The 25,725-nt window shown below is 41.0% G+C and overlaps 1 protein-coding gene across 14 annotated transcripts in view; it reads left to right on the top strand.

Moving 5' to 3' along the window:
• ATG4C (autophagy related 4C cysteine peptidase) overlaps positions 1-25,725 on the top strand; it is a 375,968-nt gene that overhangs the window by 292,463 nt on the left and 57,780 nt on the right. For all 14 annotated transcript variants that reach the window (XM_078669373.1, XM_078669406.1, XM_078669326.1 and 11 more), the window contains 2 exons: positions 3,569-3,639; positions 13,452-13,573. In XM_078669373.1, the coding sequence (XP_078525499.1) occupies positions 3,569-3,639; positions 13,452-13,573 (193 nt within the window). The remainder of the gene's footprint in view (positions 1-3,568; positions 3,640-13,451; positions 13,574-25,725) is intronic.

Below are 25,725 nucleotides of genomic sequence, written 5' to 3'. Positions count from 1 at the left end.
CTTACGTGTCACTCATTCCTGCAAATCTCTTAGTTGGTTCACTCACCACCAAGAGGGGAACCGTTCTGTAACTGATAGTGTTTTGTAAGGATTTTGTGACCGTTCTCCTCCAACAAGATGGTGGCTGTAACGGGCTTTTCCTAACTGAGACGGCACATTCTAGTCTTTGGCGGTCGGATACTATTTGTTTCCTTCTGGTTTCCGGTCACGTGTCCGTTCTTGGAACACGGCGACCGGGAACACACAGAGGAGGGATCCCGCATCACAGGTAGGACTTAGGCATCTTGCATTCTGGATTCCTCTAATACATAGCGCATTACTTGGGCGACTTTCTGATCCCTTCTCCGTCTGCCATTTCTTATTTCCTTGACTTTAGTGCACACTCGTGCTGCAGTCACGGAACAGGAACTCAGTCCGCTATTGTCGCATGGGGATCCCCTCCCGGTATAGATTGACACTCACACGTGTCTAGGTATGTATACTTCAAAAGAAGAGCTGGAACATACGTTTGTCTTGTCTCTTACTGATCTCTATTGCACGTATCCCGTGCTGAATGTTTGCTTTACTTAAGGTTTCCCTGTCATTTTTCCCCATTGTTTCTACAGTCTCCCCTGTTTTTCATATCATATGCGCTTTACTGAGCGCCTCCGTCGCAAGAGTCGATACATAATTTACTTGGAACCCGGAACCAGGGCTCTTTGCATTGAATAGAGACTGACTACTGTCAATCTTTAATTTGGGTAAGCTACAGTCAATTACCTTTGGAGTGGCACTTTGTCACCACAATTACGTGCCCGCTCCTAGTGTCGCCTCCTTAAACAAATCAATCCTCTTATTATTGTATTAAATAGATTCTTCGCTCGATTTACCTACGTGTGACATCGACCCATAGATGTCTGGGTCTATTTACCAGGTACGCACGAGTGGCTACTATGGATATATCTTACTTGCAGGTGGTTCTCACCGAATTTATATAGACTCTCTTTTTTACACTGAGCACGTCATGTTTCTTTTCTACCTTTGGGGCAAGTAACACAAATTTGCACCCTGATTCCTTCTCAGACGCGGTTCTTAGTGTGCATGAGACAACGGGTCACGCGACTATTAGCGTTATAACCATTTTACATATGAATATGGTTTGCCTCACGCATGTCTTACACTTTTACTGTCACAATTCCATGTAGTTGTGCACGATATATCTATCACGAAAATGTATGCTAGACACAAAATACCCGTGGATGGAAAACACACTATCACTACCGTGCACTACTGTAATTAAATCTGCCAAAGCGATTTTATACTATACAATTGTTGCTTTTTATTTTTTGATCAGCCCTGAAGAGTCGTGTTGACTCAACTTTTGGGAACACGACGAAACACGTGTCGGCTGAATGTGGATCCAATAAACATCCTGGAAAACTTTAAGAACATTAAGATCTGTTGTTGTGTTCTACTTTATTGAAACTACTGTTGTATTGTTTATTCACACTGCTTTGTGGTTGCGAGAGTTTTGCTCTTTTCTCATTAGCGAAAGTCTGTTAGATTTTCTTGGAACGGTTTAGGGTTACTCCGTTCGCTCTTCACGCACCACATCATAGACATCATTTTCCTACGAATTGTAACGTTGATTCAAGGTAGAGCGCCTGGGTATCTGTAATTACTATAAACCCTATCAGCTGTCTCCACAGAATTACGTACGCTCTGGCCTATGCTGCTCCCATAGTAGCCTTGTACAATGCTATTTCTTCTTGTCAAACTGGCTTGTTTCGATAGACCATAATAATTCCATACCGCAGAGAAGTGCTCTCCAAAGTCGGTACTGGAGGGCCGGATGCATGCCAGATTTTTAGCATATCCCCATATAGATAAATGCAGTTATTTTAAAAATAAGGCAGGATCTGTCCGTCCAGGGCCGACTTTGAAGAACCCTGCCGCAGAGCAATGCCTTGGCAGGCTTATTTCTGTCACTGGTTTCAAACATCTGGTCTTAGAATTTGGTTGACCAGAAATGACTGTATACATTTTTCATTATATTTCATGACCTTTAGTAGGGAGGAGCTAACCTGAATTCCTATACCACAGTCCTTACAGCAACCAATGGACTTGGCTTTGCAAATTATGATCTAATCTGCAGCGCTAGCTTAAATAATGGAGTTTTTTTTTTCATTCTTCTATTCCTTGGTCATCATTTCATACAGCTATTGAACCATATTTTAAGGCATTTGTTTAATCAATTATAACAATTATATCTAGGAGTCAAGAAAGAGAAACTCGCTGTGGAAAACAAGATCTCAACATGGAAAAACAATAAGTATGTAAGCTAAGGTGGAGACCCAAGAGTGCACCCAAGTGTGACAAGAATATATATGTGAGCTAAAGCTCGAGGGCATGGGTAAATTTTCCCATCAGTAGCCGCTATGTACCGCCCTTTTTGACATCATTTGGGTTTCTCCTTGCCCAGGAGACAAAGGAAACAGCCTATTGATGTTATTAAGGCTGTTCGAAAAACCTTTGGCGTGATGTAATGTCAGTACTAGATCTTATGGATGGTATTTTAAGTCTAAAACTAAAGTGCAAAGACCGATTTAACATAATATCTGTGCACACAGATATTATGTTAAATCTGTCTTTGCACTTAAGTTTTTAGATTTGGAAAACTGAGAGAAAAATTAAAGTCTAACATCTCCGTATTATCCAATTTTAATTAATTTCGCACTCACATTTTCTATTCACTTGCACTGCTTTTTCAGAAGCCACTTATACTTAAAATACCATGAGCGATTGTTCTCCACTTGGTCTCAGTGGGAAAATGAGACCACACACACACCGCTAAAGATGGCCATGTCGTAACTGGGGTGGCGGAGTGAGCTAAAGAATGATGATGGATTAAACCCAGATCAGTTGACTGGGGGTGAGTGCTTGCAATGTTCAACACTACGTCCATCATCCCCTTTGGTTTTGCTTAGTGCAAATTTTAGACCATGTTTCATATTTGGATTCTGTGCAATCACTATAAATAATAGTTATCAGCTGGTAAGTAAGCAACAATCTGAAAATATTTGCTTTTTATATTATCATGAATTGTGTGCTCCATGTTGCACAAGCAGAATGCAGGAAAGAGTATTGACTTTGTTATTATGCCTCATGCCTAGTTATAGTTCAGTGGGCTGTGTCTGTTGGTAATACATGTTATTGAATTCTTGTCTCATCTCTTGTACCCATCTCGTTTCCTATCTCTGATGTAAAAGTAGTAAAGAAAAACACACCAGTAGATTTCTCACAGCTGAGCGGATGGCTAGAAATGTTCAAACGTGTTTTTTTGTGGTACACAGAATTACAGTACATCTTCTTGCTTGGGAGGCTTAATGGATTGAGTTATTGTTTCTGAAGTAATATCCATGTGAACATTAAACTCCATATTCTTCATTATATTAGAATTATAACAATTGATTTTCATTGCAGGTTTCCTTGATTTTTCATTTGTAAGTTGTACATTGTTTACTGGCTCTACAGTTAAAAGTGCACAGAATTAGGCAACTGATGCATCTTTATTTCCCACTTCATGTAGAAAATCTGTTGCTGGAGCTCCAGACCCGGAGTTACATGGAGTAACTGTTTATGTTGCGCAGGACTGTACAGGTAATTACTGGAGGTTATATCTAGTGTGTTAATTTGTCTATTTACAATTGGTCTTTACTTTTAATCTCCTGTCAAGAGTGCTATTCTTATACATAAGGCAAGTGAGGGTTAAAACATTAGATCTAGTCCATGCTACTTTAAAAAACGTATTGAGCCTTTTCATCGAAGACCTGATACTGTCACTGAGCTGGGGAAGTAGTTTCCCGGACCTGCAACTATAATAGGAATAGGTGGAGCCTGGTCCCTACCAGATTAGTGTAGATTTGTGGTACTCTCAGACAGACCAGGTTTCTGGCTACAAGCTTGGGGGGGTTAGTAGGAGAGGATCTTTGGGGTACAAATCAGTTTGTGTAGCAAGCAATATCAGGAAATGTAGGTTCTCAGTAGTAATTTATTTCAGAAGGAAACAGCTTAACATCCACTCGAGGATCAACAGCCAGGCACGACCGAAGTCCTCATCTTCAACGTCCAACTCCACCCCCCAAACATTCTACATGACAGATAAAAATTCTATAGCTAACCATTCTAACAATGACCTAACATAGAATACCACACACCTCCGCCCTTTAAAAAAAAATATATATATATATTTTTTTTTACCTAGCGCTTTCTTAACTGTTTGCGCTGATGGTTGAAGAAGCTACGCATATACAACGTGACTTTTAACACTGGAGGTGTGCTTATCAGCATTTAATGTATTGTGATCCAAGTCGGGGAAGTTTATAACTTACTGCGCATCCTGTGTCGACCTTTATATCGAGCGGTGAGAAAACATCTTCCAGTGGCATCTTTTGAATCTTGTGCACGCATCTCTTTGCTTTAGAATTAATTTACGCAAAAACTCTTCTCGGCAAATGTTTGATCGTCGAGTAAAGCATGCTGGGATTGATGAACCTTGACTTCACGTAGCTCACGCAACGTGAAATACGTGCCTCCATTTTAAATTTACATCAGCTGTTTTTCATTTCTCAGCGTTTCATTCGTAACGAAGCACTCAAACACACTGAATGTTTTTCGGATTACTTATTTAATTCTAAGTGCCAAGAATTTCTGCAAGTTGCAAGCATAATTTAAATTTTCAGTTCCAGTACAAGGTATTGTGTACATGGTTTTTCTTTTATCTGTCACCATTTTTTTTTTATAAAAAGGAAACTTTATAGTTACCCTGTCCAGCATTGCTGCACCACCTCATTTTTTGCAAGTAGCTGGGGAACCAGGTATTGAATGGGATTTATGGTTTCCTATGTTTTTAGCTTATGTTGAAGTGTTGGAGAAGGATGGATGTTCCGCTAAAAGAAAACTGGCATTATTAAGACATTGCTTAGGAGGTGCTGGTATTAAAGAATTCGATCATTTACCTCCAATTGAAGAGGCGGGAGACATGGATGTTTTTGATAAGGCAACCAAAAAATGAAAATTCGTTTTGGGAGAAAAATGAATACTGTTATGGAGAGATTCAAGTTTTATTTATGTGCCCAAAAAGTTGAAGAATCCATTGAGGACAATGTGTCAGCTTTACGTTTGTTGGCTTGCTTGTGCATTTGAAACAATTTCCTACGAACAAGTACTTAGACATCAAGTAATGATGAACTAAAAGTAAAAATCCAAGAAAGACTTTGGTTAGGTACAGAATCGACTCTTAGTGCTGTTATCAATATAGCTAAGGGAATTGAGCAATCAGAATTATTTGTATCTGAAATAAGAAACCAATCTGCCAAAACACAAACTTCTGATCCAGAAGTTGCATTGGTAAAAAAAAAAACAAGTTATAGCTCTAACTTCAAGAGTTCATTCAAGAAAGATGTGGATAGAAAACCAGTAGATAATAAGAATGTACCAGTTGATGATAAGATTTTTTTCAGGAGAAATACTGTTGTATGCTATAGATGTGGCAGTTTCAACCATGTTGGCAACTATAAAGCGTGTCCTGCTTGGGACAAAATATGTATGAAATGTAAGAAGAAAGGACATTTCAGTAATGTCTGCCGCTCTGTTCAAATGATTAATTACATCTCTCAGGAGGAAGAAAAAGTTATACATAGTTTGAATTGTATTTTTTCAGTGAATGAGTTTGAGTGTAGAAAATTTCCCTCATGTATTTTTAGTATTACTGGTAAACCAGTGGAATTGATGTCGTCAAAAGCATCAAGTCTAAATATCTTAATGTTTTTGAGGATACATTAGGGAAATATGTTGGTTTCAAACATAAAATCATTCTAAATAAGGGGGGAAACTCCTGTAAGACTCAAAGTCAGAAATGTTCCATTGAGATATAGGCCTAAACTTAAAGAAACAATAATCTCCGTGGGTTTCTCCCATAGTTTTATCACTTAAGAGCACCGGAGATCTCCGCTTGTGTGTGGATCTCTGCAGTTTAAACAGCGAAATATGGATAGATAAACATCCCCTACCTAATATTCATGAAATAATTTCCACCTTGTCTAGTGCTACTGTATTTTCCACAATTGATTTAGCAAGTGCGTATCACCAGGTGGAATTGCACGAGGACTCTAAAAAATTCACTGCTTTTGTTACTCCGGAAGGCATGTTTCAATTTTTACACATGCCATTTGGACTACCAAGTGCAGCTTTAGTTTTTCAAACGATTAATGAAGGAATTGTTGGAAATTTGCAAAGGAGCCATTGCTTTGCAGGATGATATACTAATATTTGGAAGCAATTACGTGGAGCATGATGAACATTTGAATTCTGTTTTGCAAAAAGTGCAAATGAAAGGTCTGACACTTAAGTTTTCTAAGTGTAAATTTTGACAGAATAAAGTAGAATACTTAGGTCATGAAATTTCATAGGAGGGAATTAAACCTAAAATTTACCATGTAAAAAGTATTACTATGGCACCTATTCCTACTTCTAAAGAACAACTCTTGTCATTTTTGGGTCTTACTGAATTTTATGGGAAATTTGTTCAAAACTATTCCACCATTTTGCACCCTTTTAGAATTTTGTTAAAAAAATGCGAACATTTTTGTGGGGTAAAGACCAACAAGAGTCTTTTGATTATCTCAAGAACAAGATTGTTGACACTCCATTTCTAAAACCATTTACTGTAGGCAAAGAATGCATAGTTTGCGTGGATGCTAGTAATGTGAGATTGGGTGCCGTGCTAAATCAAAAAGATAAGGAAGGTGAACATGTAGTATCTTATGCATCTAGATCACTTCGTGATTCTGAATTGAATTAATCCACTATTGAGAAAGAATTAGTTGCTTGTACGTGGCTTGTAATTGCTTCCAAATATTAGTATATCATCCTGGAAAGCAATGGCTCCTTTGCAATTTTCCAACAATTCCTTCATTAATCGTTGAAAAATTGATCGCATAAAGGTAAAATGTGTAAGAGTACATTACCTATGTGTTTCACTGAATATGCCACAAACGATGAAGTCCATTTCGAAAATAAATTCATAAATCGTTTGAAAAGTAGCAAAAGTGAACGCTGTCCCGAATCGTCGCCAGTTTCAATGTTGCAAGCAATATCAGGAAACGTAGGTTCTCAGTGGTAATTTATTTTAGAAGGAAACAGCTTAACATCCACATGAGGATCAACAGCCAGGCACGACTGAAGTCCTCATCTTCAACGTCCAACTCCACCCCCCAAACATTCTACTTGACAGATAACAATTCTATAGCTAACCGTTCTAACAATGACCTAACATTGAATACCACAGTTCGCCTCCAGATTACACATGCAGCAATGACACCCATCAGGTGTCCTATGAGTACCACTGCATGACCTGTGTGAGGCCAAGGTGCTTCAGAATAGGTAGAGGCTCGGAATAGATATTAACATTCCTTCAAGATGAACTTCTCAAAGCCTTGGATGAGAATCCTTCTCCTCCCTTTACATGTGTCTGTAGCTTTTGACATTGCGTCCTATCCCAGAATCTGATGGTCGGCAATCTTGTTATTTTTAACTAAGAAAGGTTTCTTTTTTTAGTTAATTTAACATGGTGCGATTCTTGGGTCTAATACACTTGACCATTTACAAATTGCTTCCTGCACCTCAAGACATCACTTTACATCTCCCCTACCTTCGGGGCTGTCCACTGACTCCCATTTCAACAATCCATGACTATATGGTCCTATGCTTCATTTACCTTCTAACCGGGGCCTCCATTGCATTGAAAACCTGCGAGTGTGCTGCATACCTGCTTGGGACCTAATGTTGAAGCAGGACAAGGTGAGCCAGTCGGACTGCAAGCAAACTCTTTTAAATTCAGGAGCCACATTAAGAATGTTATGTGTGGCACACGCTTAAAGTCAGTACTGTTAAATATCAAATTCTAAATCTGTTTTTTTTATTTATTTTTTTGTTTTCAAACATGTATGGAGTACTTTGCTCGCACTGATCCAAGTACATCAAAGTTACGCAGAATAACTAGCACTTAATCAGCCATTCTACTGATGGTCATCAGCAATATATTTATATAGCACACACCATTAAAATGATATAAACAAGAACAATAGAGAACCATTGCACCCCTTGACCTATTGAACCATTCTTGACCATCTCACAGACCATATTTTAACGTGTCTCCAGTCAAATACCAGTGTTGCAATTTCTCTCCCATCTCTTGTTGTGTTGCATGCCAGTCGCCAACTGCAGTACTGAGTCAGGACCTTGTATAATGACTCATATCCCACTAGTTAGTATATTAATACCTCACTACAGTTTGTTTACCACATTACGAAGAATTCTTGTGTCTAATCTGCATAGGTTGATGTTCACGCCAGCCTGGCGTCCAGATGATTATTCAACAATCTGATCACTTCTGCCAACTTATAAGGTTAACTGCTAGCTTGTCATCCTGTCTAGTTAGCTGTATTAGAGACTCTCCAGCTGTGGCCAATTTGCTATATCTTTGATCCATCCGTCGATGTCTGATTCTAAATCTGTTTATTCACTGCTGTAACGTGGCAACAGTGCTACTGCATCATAAAGGAATTCCAGACTACTCTAACAGTTCTTTGTAATACTAGAATATTACTAGAATGTCTTTACGTTCTAATTCCATGTTTCCTCTTGAGTGGGTCTTCCGTTCAAAAGCAGTTACATTCTGCATCCTGCTTGGAAGAGTCCGCTCTCCTTTATCTCCCGTCTTTAATAAAGGAACTTCAACTTTACCACTGCATTGGGACCCAGTCATTTACCACACTCACTCAGAGACCCTGTCAGTGTGACACTGGATTGTGGAGAGCAGAGAACACAGCTTCATGCGGAAAGATCAGAGAAGGCCCATAGTGTGGGGAGGATGGGGGGCTGGGGATCAGTGTAATTTGTATGTATTTGGGTGGGGGAGGATGGATTGTAGACATGATTATAGGTTGGGAGGCAGGACTCTTTAGTGTTCAAATTTGGGGAGGTAGGGGTGGTGAGGGTGGGAGGTAGAATCAGGTACCATGTCAGGAATAGGCCTCTCTGTCTGTGCTGCAGTACACGTTTTTAGTGGGTGTGCCAGGTGCAGAGCGGGTCATTGTGCCATATCACAATGAGATTCTGCTTCCAGCGCAGCCTCAAACTCACACCTGCTTTAGGGGTAGCACATTGTTGAAAGGCAGCGTGGCTGTTTGAAGCAGCCGTTCTTCCTTTTACTGTGCAGGTGGTAATCGGCTTGTACTTCAAAGGAGCACCTGTCTGCAGGGTGATGTATGAGTAGATCGCCCTTCACGCTGTTCCCTCACCTCGTTGTGGCACACAGTTCATGCTCTTCCTGACAACTCTTTTGCCACTGCTCCTGCGTCTATACTACAGCACAGAAGAAACATGTTTCCTGATTTGCATGCGGCCAAGGCCTCATGCAAATGAGAGAAATCCCCCTTGAGATTGCAAGGGCAATACATGTGCGCCTATGTGATCAGTATTACAGAAGCGCCTGCATCTGCGTCCCCTGTTGTAATACCTGTGTACCCTGGAGCTGCAAAAAACTGGTGTATTTTTGATAATCAGGCCCAGGCACTTGTTTAAATATTTAGGGTTTGGTTAATGCTAAGAAAGGAGTTCATGTTTTTGTGGGGACGGGCAGGATGGCCTGTGGTTTCTCAGGGTGATTAGTAGGCCACCAGGCTTAACACAGGGTGAGTTTGATGCAATATAGCTCCTATCCACTTTTCGCCGTATACTCCAGTCACAGAATCCTCATATACCCCTGCCCTCTTGAACCGCAGTCCCTCCATCTTCCTGTGGTTGTGAACCCTCTTCCAGTGACATAGGTATGTCTATATCTACATCACTATGTGTCCTTTTCTCTCTGTCTCCATAAATTCATGTTTTCACACCCCTACCCCCTCTGCCTCCGGGACCTTTTTGCTGTCTGTGTCTCCCTGTCCTTATATTTGCCTGTGTGCTTATTTCCGTCCTTTACTCATCCTGACTTCTTGTTTCATCTGCCACTCTTGGTATGGGATGATGCCTGCTGTTGAGTAGCACAGCACCTACAAATTGAGAGCCTGTCGCCATGTGTGAAAGCAGAATGTAAGCACAATAGCAGGCCAGTGTATGACCAAACACTGTCTCTACAAGTGATCACGTGCAAAATCGGCAGTACATGCAACTGGACGCTGTCATGTATATCGATATTCCCAACACTGTTTTGACCCTGTAGCTTCTCTGGTGGTATGGCCTGAATCTCCCTCGCAATCTCCTTTCAACAGGGAGCTCAACTGGTCCAGTTACCGGCATATCAAAAGGTAACCGACACGGCCCTCGTAGCGGTGACAGAGGAGGCCAGATGCATCTTAGACTCAGGGGGATCAGCGGCTCTGATCCTCCTGGATCTAAGCGCTGCATTCGACACCGTGGACCATATAACCCTGATCAAACGTCTCGCCAACCTGGGCATCACAGGATCTGCCCTCAAATGGCTGGAATCATTTCTGGAAAAACGATCTTTCAGGATATGGGAAAATGGTTCCATGTCTAAATCCACTCCTCTTCAGTGTGGGGTTCCTCAGGGCTCCTCCCTGAGCCCCACACTGTTTAATGTTTACATGGCCCCGTTAGAGGAGATAATTGCCCCCTTTGGGATCAAATCCATCAGCTACGCAGACGAAACACAACTTGTCGTCTCGCTGGCACGCCAAGGGGGATGCCCAGATGATCTCTTCAAATGTCTAACTGCAGTCTCCGTGTGGATGACTGATTCTAAGCTCAAATTAAATGGAGCTAAGACAGAGATCATGCTTCTGGGTAGTCAAGCGACATCTTTGCCCGCTGAGCTTTGGCCTCCCTGCATGGGTGAACTCCCTCCACCTAAGGAAAAAATCAAAAGTCTTGGGGTTTGGTTTGAACCTCAATTAACGTTTAAGACCCATGCAGAGAAAGTTGCCGGAGGTTGCTTTGGCCTTCTTCGAGCAGTACGGAAGGTACTCCCTCTTTTGCCTTTCCAATCAAGAAAGTTACTTATCCAGGGTCTGATCCTATCTAGATTGGATTATGGTAACGCCCTCTTTTTGGCTGCACCTCAGGCCTCCATCAATACTCTTCAGCGAGTACAGAACGCCGCAGCCCGGCTGCTCATGGGGGCATCAAGGCGGGCCTCAGCCAAACCTCTGTTAAGAGCCCTCCACTGGCTCCCAATTCAGGAGCGAGTCTCCTTTAAATCACTCTGCATCGCGCACAAGACACTGCAAGGTAAAGGCCCTCCGGCCTTGAGAGACATGATCTGCCCCTACAAACCAGCCCGATCCCTGCGGTCCGAGGGAGAAAACCTGGCCACCACTCCTAGAGTAAGGAAAGCACGTTCAGGAGGCCGCCGGTTCTCGTTGAATGCGGCAAAAAAATGGAATGCACTTCCTAGGGAGCTCCGGATGGAAGCCTCCTATCCGAAATTTAGAAAGGCACTTAAAACCTTCCTTTTCCCTAACACATCTTAGATCTTTCCCCTCCTGAGTTCTCTGCAATTATCATTATTGTTTATTATTTTAACAGCGCTGGGACGCTCGAGGGCAGCCATGCGCTTTATAAACCCAATTTCATTTCATTTCATTTCATTCAGTACACCATCAGCTGACAAAAAAGTTAACGTTTGTGGTGGGATTATTATTCTCCACCAGATGAAAAAGAGCATGTTTTCCCTGATTCCAGTAATCAGGCCTGTGCAGATGCTCGGGATGTCTTCCATCTTCTCATAGACCTTGATCTATTGTGGCTGTAACCAACACATAGGATGGTGCTGAGGCTTGCGAATCTAGTGTCTGTCTCCCACATTAAATGGGACGTCTTTGTGGCATTGTTGGGAGAGCCAGCGTGCAGTTGCTATAGGGTCCACTTCTCACATCTATTACTCATTTTTCTTGAGTGAACTCACCTGCCGATTTCATGGCACTGGAATGAGAATCAAGCCGGTACAACTTTTAAAGACTATTTCATGGCACTGGAATGAGAATCAAGCCGGTACAACTTTTAAAGACTATTTTTAAAAAATCCCATGTTTTAATGCTTTTATGAAAGGATTCAAGGAAGGAATTGACACAGATGAATCAACATGTTGTTTCATGAAGGTACAATTTGTGCCAACACACTGCACCCTCCCAACCAGCTTTTGTTGGCTTAGACATAGAAATGATTAACGCAGAAGAACAAAGTGTTCTAACAAGATGGCAGGCTTGAAAAAGGAGAATATAGAAAGAGCAATGCATGGTACAAAGTACAATGAACATGACACAACTCCTTCACAGGGAGCCAATAAGAGACCATCAAAAGAGGATCACGTTGAGAGAAAGGTTTGACTTTGCTCACAAGCCTTGTTTCTGGGTTCTGAAGGGTCTGAATATACCTTAATACATATTCTGGAAGGCCTAGGTAGGTGGCATTGCTATAATATAAGCAGTATCCAGTAAATGCTGCAACCACAAGCCATTATCCTTCCTCATTTAGCAAAGGAATAGCACATCTTAATTTTATAAGCTGGGCTGAGCAAATTGACACATTTGTATGAGAACTACCACTACTTAATTTGCTCTAGTACTACCTCCAAAACAATAGGCTAGTTAAGAATTAATTTTGAAAGTTCTAGTAAATCAAGGTTTATGACTTTACAAATGTCTATTCAATAGGGCAACCTGATTTAAATTTAAGGAAGGATGCATGAAACGCCATTTGAGAGAAAGGCATCAGGGAGAACAACTTTAGGGTTCTTAGATTTGATCTTTCGAGCGACAAATTTGTATGGATTTTCTTTTCGTCAAAAAGTATGTCATTTTCAATTTTATCCAAAATGTTAAGCGATTTGGGTTCGGAAAGTGGAGAACAAGGGGTGGTGGTCATCTGTTTATTCCTTTATTTAATACGTCATATTGAGGTTTTTAAGAAATTTATATTTTAATGGAATATGATTAATTTTTAATGAATTTACATAAATGTTTATTATGATTTAATCTTGGTTCATATGCTGCACTTGAGGAAGGGTCACAGGAACGGCACCAATCCAACGCCATTTATCCTTAAATATCAGTGTTTTTGCCTGGCTAGTTTTTCACTGAACAATAGTGCTGAATTGTTTCTTTGCAAAATTACCTTTACCTTAAGTGCTGACTCAGCATCCCTAACATTCGAAAGACAGAATATATATACTGGTTCCAGTTAGTATCGACATTCTACTGATCCCCTCAATCCCCAAAAGCAAGTCAGCCCAGCTGACAAACCTGTAGAGCACTTTATCATCTCCATCCTTCTACAGCCCACAAGAGCCTCTTAGACTCTAGTGTCCCCCTGTCTTTGTACTGATGCATAAATAAGGTGTTATTGGTATGCTTCCATTGGTAATGTATGTGTTTTCATTTTCTCATTTTTAGTTTACAGTGGGGATGTCTTTGACAAGCAGTGTTCTTCTGGATCCGAGAAGGCTGTTATCATTTTAGTTCCAGTGAGACTTGGGGGAGAGAGAACCAACTTGGAATATATTGAATTTGTAAAGGTATTGTCAGAATATGCAAAACCAAATGCCAAGCATCAGTCTGTTTGTTCGAAACTCCATATTTGATACAGTTCAAGCAATCCTTTATGCAGCAGGACAGTATGCTTTAAATTATAGCTTAGATCTATTCCCCCAAAGAATTTTAATAAGAGCCCACTCTTTCTGTGGCAAATCTGTCTCCTGTGTCTAGTCTAGATAATCGTATTAGTAGAATATTTTTTTTAGGTATTGTGCCCCCTGCTAGTTGTTTCTGGGTAACTTGTAGTTAAGATCAAATCTGGAGGTGCATACCCATTATGAGTTCCCGTAACCCAAAATTGGTTTCTGTAACCTAACTATGCTCCAGTGATTTATTTAGCTAACTTGGCTCTACATTTTACGTTCTAGAGATAAGTGGACCTCCTTTATAACTTCTTGTTGTCACTAGAGGTGGACATTATATTGTTCGCATTATTGATCGTGAGTTTGCATTTGTTTTTACCCTGTCCTTTATCCTGATTTCTGTTTCTCCTACCATCAAAGATCTGCATAGCACCCATGCACCTTTAGCTACCATTAGTAATTCTTTTGTCACCTATGAAATTGAGCATATTCATAGTTCTCGGGTGACATATTCGAGAACTCTCAAACTCCCTTTTAATTCACTTAGTATTACCCCCGTTTAGGTTGAAATGTTACTAGTTCTTTGTTGTGACCCATAATATATTCAGAAAGCCCAATGCATTTCAAAGGTAAGTTCAGTTCAGATTAACATTTCAGTTTCAGCCCATATTACAGCTGTGACAACTTGAAAACTATACACATTTACCAGCAAATTCTGAACTGAGCTGTACCTCAAATTCACACCATACTGACTATTTAAAGAGAATGCATAAAATGTCCTGTGAACATGCCTTTCAGTACTTCATGTGCTTCGGGAATTTCATTGTGCACACTTTATACTTAGTAACATATCATATCTTCAGAGTTTAAAAACGCAAAGCAACGAATCAAAAGCAGACCATCATACCTAATGGAAAAATGCACAATGCAGTGTCGCTGTGAAAAGGTATTCACTCTATCGTGTATCTGGCCTGTAAATTGTGCATGTTTTCTACTGAGTAGTCAGTCGTTCAGAAATAAAAATACACATTGGAACGTCCTGTTAAAAAGAGGCCCGCTTAAAATTACGGCGCTCTGATGACGTGTTGTTGCAAACACCAGGATCCCTTTCTGTACAGACTGGGAGATGCTAAGAGATCCAGAATTAGCTTTTTATGGCAAACTGTGGTTGCCTACCATGTTTACTTTTTCATATTTATGGTCCAAGCTTCCTCTAGCAACCTGCTCTTCTTGTGCAGGGGCTTCAAGAGACATTCTCCACAGTAGGGTCTGCCTGACTACGTCTGCCTGAGTATCTCAGGCACAATGAGGTCTGTTCAACTGCCCTGCCTCTTGTCTTGCAGCTAAAGCTGCAGTTATCACTGATCCAGTCAGAGCCTGAAGGGGCACTTTTCTTGCTTTCCTTGCTCTGAAGGCCAGCAATGTAGTCCATTCCTCACTGAACGCAGACGTAGGTGCTGGTGAACTAAAAGGGGATCTTTCTCTAGTGTACTTGGCAAACCTCCCTCCACCACTTGTCCTTGTGTCAGCTCAGTTTCCATGCCCCTGTGTAGCATAGACGTCCACCTCAGCCAGGGTATGTAAGCTATGCACAATTGTTTGGCCTAAAAAGCTTTTTGCAGCCTGAAAGAAAGAAGTACCTGCAAAACAGCATCAGTACTACAAAGCAAGTTGGGGATCCTATTGCTGGAGACAGGTCTACAGGAATTCATTCTGCTTCTGCATTGCTGACTCACAGCCATGACATGCGGAATACAATTGGTATATCAGCCAAGTGTCCCAAGCAACCAGGCAGAGCTAGCAATAACCCAATCAGGAGTCACATCTAATACTTGTTTGTGCTATCTGGGTCCTTATTTATTTTCTATGCAGCGTGACGAAATGCTTCAGGTGGGCAGCACCCTATTGGAAGAAGGTGTACATAAGGCCATGTAATTCTATAGACTTCGAGGTAAAATATATCTTACAGTAGTTTGACTGACAACACAGCACAATTTAAAATGGTAAATACTAACAGATTTTAAAATATTTGTTAGGCAGATTGCATATGCAAAGACCAAGTGAGAGAACGACAAGTGAAAGCATGTTCAATACAAAGAGCCCTCCTTTCTTCAAGAGTCTTTTTGGCAAGGTTCTTACACTACTAAAAGCTGGGAGCTCAAGTCAACACAGAGGGAGGCCTAGAAAGGAGAGGTACCTTCTGAGAGGCCCCTTCTCACTGCTTTCCTAGTGAGTGTGGGTCCCTAATTGCAAGTTATCAGTTCGTTATAGTCCACAGTTTGGAAGACTGGCTCTATAATGAGTTGAGTGTGTTTCCATGCTAAGCTTATTTTTTTATACCTCTTTATTATTAATGTATAGAAATACAGGCACAAAATATCAATGATAGTGGTTTGCTATAATACCTAAATTTAGAAATAGTTAAAGATCCATATTTTTTGTACCCACTTAAGCTATGTCACCCTTACCTTCCCCAACACCTCAAATTCAGCATCATGTTAGAAGCAAAATGAGAAATCAAGAGAATTTAAAAACAGGTTATTAGGGTATAGTGTGCTGAGCATACATTAGTAATCAAACGGATGTTGGTCCCTCCGTTGGGTGAACAGATGACTTCTCTGCAGTCTCCCTCCATGTATTGTATTACAGGCGAGGTGTTGCCCGTTGGGTATTGCACCGCCGACCCAATGAGGAGCATTGCAGATGATGAAGCATGACACCTGCAAGGGTGTGTGAGGCCATTATATCCAACACATTGGATACCCACGCGCCTTTCCACGACGCACGGGTGCCACCAACACCACTACCCCCACATTAGGAACAACCTGGTACCTCTTGAGGTTGTTGTTATTACAGGCGGCCATACTGAAGGGAAATTGTCCTTCCCCTTCACTTGCCAATTTGACATGGGGCCTAGCTTCAGGGTGTTACACCCCGTCCCCATATACATGTACTATTTAATAAATAGTTGGGTACAGGAGCTTTCTGTAGGGTATAGTAAGATGTCTGTTCGATTTCACCTGTGATTTTTAAATACTCGGACAAATGCACACGCACACTCATTCTCGTCTCTGTTTTGAAGGTCATAAAACATGGTAATTTTACAAAAAAACAGTGTTTTAGGTACCCCTCAGAATCCGCACTCCATTCCCTTTTCACTGGCCCTTAAGCCTCCACATGCACTGCTTCCATATAATGATTAACATGATATGTCAATGTGATTGTCGGAAAATCTGAAGTTCCCCCAAGTGTTACTGAGTACGCTACTTCCATGAATGTGACATGAGTCAAGGCTAGACCGCTCACACATAAGGGTCCGCCTAATAATAATAACAGGCAAAGAGGGCAGGGGGAAGACTATGCTTTAAACTGCATTCACTGTCAAAATAATTCCAAAGATACTGGGTCAGGATGGCCATGGACTCATGCTATAAACGAACAGAGATCCCTCTGCATGTAGGCTAATAAAGTGCTGAAAAGACACTGATACATTAAAACAGCCCTACAACACTGGCCTTCCAAATTATCATGCAAAAAACATATAGAGTGCTGCCAAAGTCACATATATTGGTTTCATTTTATCAACTTAATAGCAAACATGATAGAATAAAAGTCAAAACATTCCGGCGTATCCTACATCAACACACGCACGCAACCTCTCAACCAAGCAGTTTTAATGTATCAGTGACTTTTCAGCACTTTCTTTGTTAGCCTACAGGCAGAGGGATCTCTGTTCGTTTATAGCATGAGACCATGGCCATCCTGACCCAGTATCTTTGGAATTATTTTCACAGTGGTTGCAGTTAAGCATCTACCTTTTACCAGTTTGTGTCTTTACTTCTAACAGTATCCAGCAGCTGAAATACAAGGTGCCACTCAAGTATGCAAAGATGATCCCATTCGTTTGGTTTAAGGCCTAAAACAACGGACCCTGGTTCTAAAGGTATGGGGTGTCGCACTATTTTCCTGGACTGCCATCACTTTCCCATAGTCCCCCCATTTTCATTATAGCACTGAGAATGCCTGTCTAGAAATGCTTAAAAGTGGGATAATCTCACCAAATGTGCACGTATATATCCAGTCACCAACCCCTCCACATTCTCTCCAGCAGCTGCGATAATGGTTTGAGTATGTATGTATATATATATGTATGCGTATATATAATATAATAAATAATTGTTTGGTATCAAGTACCAGACCATTATGATAGATGGTATTTCCTCCATAAATAAGCCTTGCCCTCTGTAGTCCTAGCAAAGAATTCCATTTTGTGATGAAGTCCATCCCGCGAGACTGTTTACCTGTAGGAGGATTTTTAGTTGCTTGCTTGCTATTGTAGAGAGATGCATTTTTCAAAAGCTGTCTGGTCATAGGTGGCGGCTTGGCTGTCCTCGAGGTGTGTGAACCAGTGTCTGAGTTATTGCTATAGGAGTCTTTCAGTTTCAGGTACCTCATGTTATTTCTGAGTCCTCAAAGGAACACGTCTGTCCCTTATAGTAAAAGTCTGTAAAGGATCTGCAATTTCCATGTCTGAATGTCTGCACCTAAGTCTAAGTTGTTATGGAAATAGGAAGGGAACTGTCGTCAGTGTTCCAGTTATAATGCTATGGTATTGCATTGCGGCTAAGCTACTTTGGGTAGTAACACAAAGTCCAACAGTCTTTCTGGCAACTGCCTGGTCTATATGGGTCCAAAATGTAACTGATTCACTTTGGGCCATTCCCCAGAACATTCTAAGTTTCGGGCTCTGTAATAAATTGTAGTAGCAGGGAACCCCTGGACACTTTTGTCTTTGGGGGCTTTCAGGAACTTGTTGAACTTCCTATGGAGCTTCTTCTGCAATGTAAAGTCCAGCAAGCTTTAAAATGTAAATGTGCCTGAGTCAATATGTATTTGAATCACTTCCTACACAAATCAAGTCTAGAGATTTATAGTCCTTTTTATGGTCGCAATGTTTCATAACCAGAAGAATTGTGCATCACACCATCTAGTCAAATATGAATGAAATCTGGTACTAAAGGAGCAAAATTGGCTGTTTAAAAGGGTGTGATGCAGGTGCTTATCTTGACTCCTAGATATTTCAAGGAATCTGATTTGATTTAAATGCAGTCACCGACCTCAATGTCTCAGCATCTAACTTGTCTTGATTGAGTGTATAATCTGAGGCTTCAATAAATGTCATTATAAGCTCCAGTATAGGTGGAAGCGACTCTATGAAATCCATCAGAGAGACATGTGCTTTGTCTGCAAAAATGATATCTTGTGGACTGTTCCATCAAATGACAGGGCATTATTAATTTCAGCATGTCGCAGAGGCAGTACCAGTAGTGCAATTGCCATGGCAATAGGAGAGTGTCATAAAGGGCACACCTGGCGTGTCCTTATCTGAATGTTGAAGTTGTTAGAAAAAATATAATTAATTCCTATTTTCACCCTTCATTTTATGTAGGGTGTCATCTATCTATGGGCCCACGTTCTTCCTAGGCTAAAGTCCAACATGACCTTCCTTAGCTAAGAGGAAATCGCCTAGTTTAAGCCTTATCAAAGGTTTGTTTGTCCCTTATAAAACCTAGTCTGTCTTTGTGAATGATCTTTGAAAGTTTAGGAGTAAACCTGTCTGCCAGAATGTTCCTGTATATTTTATGATCTATGATAAGGATAGATCTGGGGGCAGTAAGATTTTTAATTATGTCTATCTTTAGCAGTAGGACAACTTCTTTTGTATCTGAGATAGTGCCACTAGCCTGCCCTGACTCTTGTATATAGACTGACCTAATTTGTACGATTGTGTGTTCCAGCAGGTCGGCAAAGGTTTTTGAAAATTCTTTAGTATATACACCTGAACTCAGTGTCTTATGAGATTCTGTGTTTTCTATTGCGGTATACTGCTTCTTTGATCAGTACCACCATGGCTTTTCACTGATCCACTGAGTTATTTTGCAAATTGGCAGCCTTGAAGTAATTCACATCAGTCTGTTTGTAATTTCTTATCGAAGTCTTTAAACAGAACACCCTTTTTGCTATCACTAAATACCAATTAACCATCTGAATCCTTCACTCCCAGAATGTTCCCAATGTTTCCTGGCCTTCAGGGCTCTTGCAAGCAGCAGGTGGGTCTTGTTGCCATATTTATAATCTGAATTGAACGATCAGCAGGCCTTTCGTAGATTTCTTTACTAACAGTGTGATTGGTTGTCCCTTTCACTGACTTCACTATCTTAAGATCTGACCTAATTGCGATTTTCAATCTTTATAAATCCTACATCGAGAAGGACAAAAACAATAATTAAACAATGCATACACAAGGGGGGAGACCCAACTAATCAACACCCTTGAGTAAGTCAGGGAAAACCCTAAGGATTTTTATGATTGCCCTCACCCACTAGATAATGGCATTCTTCATCATAGGGCCTGCTAGCACACCCTGGCTTTTGTTAACAATTTTTTTTTAATGAAACACAGTAATTACAAACTAGCGATCCCAAATGCAAAGAACAAATAGAATTAAAACTACCTAGGAGGGCACCCACCTGTATATTTATTGTGGGTCCCTCTCTGCAGGATTAGATATTAATTATAAATGGGTATATGTGAGAACCTACGACTCTTATTACCCTGTCTGCTCGTACCGAAATGTTTCAGCCTCTTAAAATGCCTAACAGGGTCTAAGGCCTTCCTCAGGATACACTACTGTATGACACTCCCTCCTAGTTATTCACTATATATTTCTAGGGAGTGTGTCTATTGCCATACTTGACTTTTAGACAGTTTGGTAGACACACTTCAAATGGCGTACCCAAGTGTCATTGCTCACAGGTCAAACCCTGGGATAGCTTTGGAACATTGTACTGTAGTCACACATTCGTCAAGGTGAAATGTGGCCTGATGCGCCACTCTGCTTCCTCCGCCAGAGTTCCGCCTTCAGCCTAAGTTCGGTTAGTGTCCTATTATACTACTCTGCTAAAGAAGTATACATGAGTACACTACAACTTTCAACTTTTCAATGTCTCTCATTGTTTTTCTGTATACATATTTTGGTCGTCTTTGGTCTCTTAATAGTCTAATATAGTTTTGGATACTTCAGCATGGCACATGTCATTCTGCAATAGGTATCAACCTAAGATTGCTTCTCAGTTATACTTCTGCTGGTGCATTTTATCATGGTGATTCCGTCTAAGTCTGCAGATACACCTCCTTTGTGAACTTCTTGAATATCAATGATGCATATGGGATCAAACATTGAAGGCTTTCTTCAGCTGGTGTGAGTCAGTCATTCCCAGGTCTTGTAATGCTTCCATTGTGTCTTGAGACATCACTACATGTCAGTTACTTTTCATCCAAGATCTATACAGGCTTCAATCAATTGGAGTCCCTTCCCAGATAATCTCCCCCTCTGCAAAACCTCATATGTTTCCCAATACACTATGAAGGAATCCATCTTGTCCCTGGTTAGGAATGTAGAGCAATGCTATGGTGAATTCTTCCCTATCCAGGCTGCAGTAAGAGGCTAGCAAGAGAACACTTTCCACCAAGTGGAATTAAGAGCCAAAGACATGAAGAGGAGCGACTTACCAATGAAAGTGAATAAAAAGCAAGACTTAAAAAAGAGACGTTGGATCATGGAGTATAATCTGAACGTTAAACCTATCAGTGGATATCTAAGAAAACATTGTAATATCCTGAAGACCAATGAAAAGATGAAACACCTAGTTTGAGACAGACATAACATTTAAAACACAAAAAAATCCTTGGCACTTCAAGATATAAAGCACTCTTGAGGTTGAAACACACCCAAAATCCGGTATATCAGTGGATGCAGAGTATCCTGGAACATAATGTTCCATTAAAACAGTTCTTATTGGGGGGGAAGCTGGGGTTGCTTGAGGTAGCTACAGCAGTGATTTTTAGAAAACCATTTTCAATCAGCCCTTAAGCTGCCACTCTCTGCATCGTAAAGTGCACTTAAAACTAAACCAGCTGCATACTCTGTAAATGCAGCAGATACAGTGCAGTCACGCATTTTTTAATAATAGCAGACAGCCAACCAATAGTTGTTCCTGTCATTTGCACAACCGGTCTTTCTGTATTCAGGAGGTGGGCACACAAGTAAACAACCTGTTCATATGGCACCCGATTTAACTTTAGTTTATTTCAGATATGTTGCTGCCCACCGACCACCAGCACCTTACATTTTGGGACATTGATCTTCAGATGATTCATCTTATATTAGCAATCAAAGGAGGCTAATAATTTGATAAGGCTGTTTTCACTGCATGTACATAGTATAGTGTCTCCTATATAGATCCAGAGAAATATCACCACCCCCAGAGTAGATAGGGTTAAATGCAAAAAAGTGTTGGATTGAATGCTTGTGTTAATCTTAGTCACTGGTATTTACCTCTGGCCGCATCCCAATCCAGCATTTACTTTGCCCACTGTGCCATCCCAGCCAGACAGGAATAAGCCCTATTCAATTTGGACTTGGTCCTGCTCCTATATGAACAGTCGAGCCTGAACTGCCAAGCCAGGACCCCTCTGAATTGAACTGCAAGCAACCCTAGGCTGGACTTGGTCTATTTGGGCCTCTTCAGTTGGGGGGCAGCTTGGTTAAAATGTTGCAGTGAGCACAGTACCCACGTCTGGACTTACCTGTCACACTTAGGATGTCACACTGACGCTATCTAAACAAGCATTGGCATAGCCAATAGGTCTTGACTTTGAGACTCTATAAGTGTTTAGCCATGCAACAGTTGATGTTGTTGCACCAAGGATATCGAGCTGCATAACTAAATACTTATAAGGTCCCAAAAGCGAGACCTATTGCCTATGCGAATGCTCTGAGCATAATTTGTTGAAACAAAAGTAATCTATAAAAGAGAACTTTTTTTCACATAAAGCACTATATTGTGGAGCAATTATAACATTTTGTTATATTGGTCTCGGAGCAGATTAAGAGGGGCACAGAGGGTGTAGAAAAAAGGCAGCGGTGATGAAGGTATCGTGGCAGGGAAATGTGCAGAGACAGGCAAATGTAAACAAGCCAAAGCACGGCGGGAAAGAATAACCTGACCCATGAAGAATGCAGCCGCCAACCAAGGAGGCTCCTGCAAGCAAAACGCTGTGGGAGCCCCAGGAGCCACAGACAAGACACTACACTGGAGCATTATGGTGTGTTAACCTTGCTTCTTTGTGCCCTTGTAGCTGAGATAAAGGTGATCATGTGCCCTACATTCTCAAGTAGTAACTGGACATGTGGTAGAGGTTGTACCATTGTGCACAGATGTCATTGAGAGAGGTAAAACGACCTCTATCAAGTTAAATGAGGAAACATTGATGGCGAGAGGCAGTAAGAAATTACATCACAGACTCCTTTGCTGAGGGAAGAGCCACTGAAATGGAACACCATACTCGCACGCTACTGGAAAAGCACCATTGTGCATCAGTGGTCCTGTGTGCTTAATGTCCAGCAAGCACAATGTAATGTATTATATGCTGCATAAATTGTAAAAATATTTTAGGGAATAAAAAGGCAAGTTGAAAAATGTTGCTCATTGAGTTTAGACATTCTTTGTAATTTTTCACTATTAGCATACACGCAGATTCACACAACAGCATTCAAACTTAAAAAGAATGTGAAAATACCATGCGGTTCTTAAGAGTTCCTTTAACGGAATTATAAGCCACATAATTGGTCTTTCTTAGTCGCGCAATTTAGTCAATTTGGCCACATAATTCTGTACTACAATTTTGTAAAATCGGCGTGGAAAAGCCGCATAACTACGGCGATTGTGGCTATAATGAACACAAGCTGCTTGACAAAGGTATCAACACTCCGTACTTTGTGAAAACTAAGAGACCACATTGCCGGTTGCGAGCCTTTGAAAACAAAAAATGCGCTATGGGACAATATTTCTGTTGAAGCTTGCAAGACTGGCTGAGAAAGTACCCGAGGTGCAAAAACCTTCAGAGCCTGAAAAAATAGGAGACGTCCGTAGAAAGACCTCAATTGAAATATTATCTATACCCTTGATGATTAAACGCCACTTTAATGTTCTCTTTTTGAGATAAACTATTTTTTCGCTTCGCTTTTGAGTTTTTCCGGCTATTTCATGCAACAGTAAATAATAACGACAACGTTCATGTGGCCCATTCATGTCATTGTGTGGGCTGGGATAGCTCTGCCCGTCGTGTGACATGTATTCTTACTTCTCGTTTCCGGTAGTTTAGCAGGGTATTGCATGTGTGAGGTTTTGCTGAGTGTGTAAGTTGCTTATTTTTCACTTGGAGGCGTCTGTTGGTTGATGTAGCTGTAAAATGTTTTTCCAAAACGTTTAAATAACTTTTCGTTTTGCAGCTGGGTGCATTGCTCCATCTCTAGCTTAAACTATTTTAAGATTCTGGGGGCGAAGAATGCTTGTCGCTCAGTCCATTAGTGGCAACGTGGCCTCTCTTACTGCATATTGGGCTTTCGCATGCAGTATGTCTAAACTGCACAAGGGACATTGAAGACGCTGCACTCTGTAATCCGTGTTGCAAAAATACCGGAAATGCGTTTTGGATTCCTCCCTCGCTGGCAGTTTGAATATGCAGTGATGCACTGGTCTTCTGAAGCGAATAACTTCCATTGAGCGGAGGCCCACTGTAATTTGTTTTTTATTTCTCCTGTAATTTTCCGCCCAGTGGCAGTGAGACTGTTGTGTATACCACATGCTGCAAAGGCCCGATGTTGGAATATGTAGCGTGTTTTATATTCAAGGCCTTTCCCTGTTAACTTTTTACGTCTTGAAAACGCGAGCAGTTTTAGTAACCTATACACAAATCAACACGGCACGAAAGTGAAAGGACCGCGAGACAGGCAAGGCAATGAGCATTATCAGTAGAAAAAGTGAACGCGACCGCCATCTGTTTCCAATTAACGCAACCGTGAGACAGGCAAATATTAACAAGCGCGGGCGTGATAATTGGAAACCGATGGCGCCGCTGCTCGCTCCCACCAGGTGGATGCCGTACATGCACGAGTGCTCATTGCAAACAGTGCAGTACATGTACAAGTTTTCTAAAATGTACAGACCTATTCCAAGATGTCATCTCGTAAGCAGCGCTTGCACGCTGCGCTAGGCTCGACCTAAAAGGTGACGGGTGGAATGCTTGATTTAATCTCATCCATTGATAATTTCTCCATATCAGTTGTTGTGCCACAGTTCCTTTCAGATCATCAACTAATGAATTTATAGATAAGTTGAAAAGAATAGAAGCCAACTTACAACTCTGGTGAATAAACTCCTGTATGTAAGATTGCAGGTTCAATAAGGCTCTTGCTGTATTGCACTGGTTATGGGATGCTAGTTTGTAAGTCAGATCATTTCCACTAGGTCCAGGTAGAGCCCTGCAGCACTCAGTTATATGAGCTTGTTCCCATCAATAACATCCAACACAATTGAGACAAGCCAACAGCAAGAATCTCTCACCAAATACACATATATTATGTTCTTAAAAAGACAAAACATCTGTCACTGGTACCAATAGGTGCATTGGTGCCCCTATAAATATTTTTGGCATCTATGTAGGTCATCATACGGGAAAGGACCAGCTTGCCGAGTACTTTAGCCAATATTTCATGCAGGGATATAGGCTTGTAATTCCCAGGGACAGCAACAACTCCCTTTTTATGAATGGAATTCTGTTTGTATGCATGTTTGCAGCGGTACTTGGATAGTGTGAACCTAGGAAGGAACCAATGGATTACTTAATAGATGCCAGCCCAAGAGTACAATTCATATCATTTTCTTTGAGGAAGGTTACTATCACAGCAGAACACCCTCATTAAAGAGCAGCACCTATTCAGATATTTGCATGTGCCACTCGGGCTGTGATTGGAAGACACAAAGCTGGGGTCCAACTGGATGAGTCGATCAGAATAAGATTGTATCATGTAGCTATCTGTAATTTCTGTGTTGGAGGAAATTCCATATCCCTTAATATGCAGTATGATATATTAATCTAAGAGAAATTCTCTCTATGCATGCCTATTTGTGCATTGATAACCTGTT

Source organism: Lissotriton helveticus, chromosome 1_2, assembly GCF_964261635.1.
Source record: "Lissotriton helveticus chromosome 1_2, aLisHel1.1, whole genome shotgun sequence".
Classification (NCBI taxonomy): Eukaryota; Metazoa; Chordata; class Amphibia; order Caudata; family Salamandridae; genus Lissotriton; species Lissotriton helveticus.
This window is presented reverse-complemented; position numbering and strand designations above follow the sequence as displayed.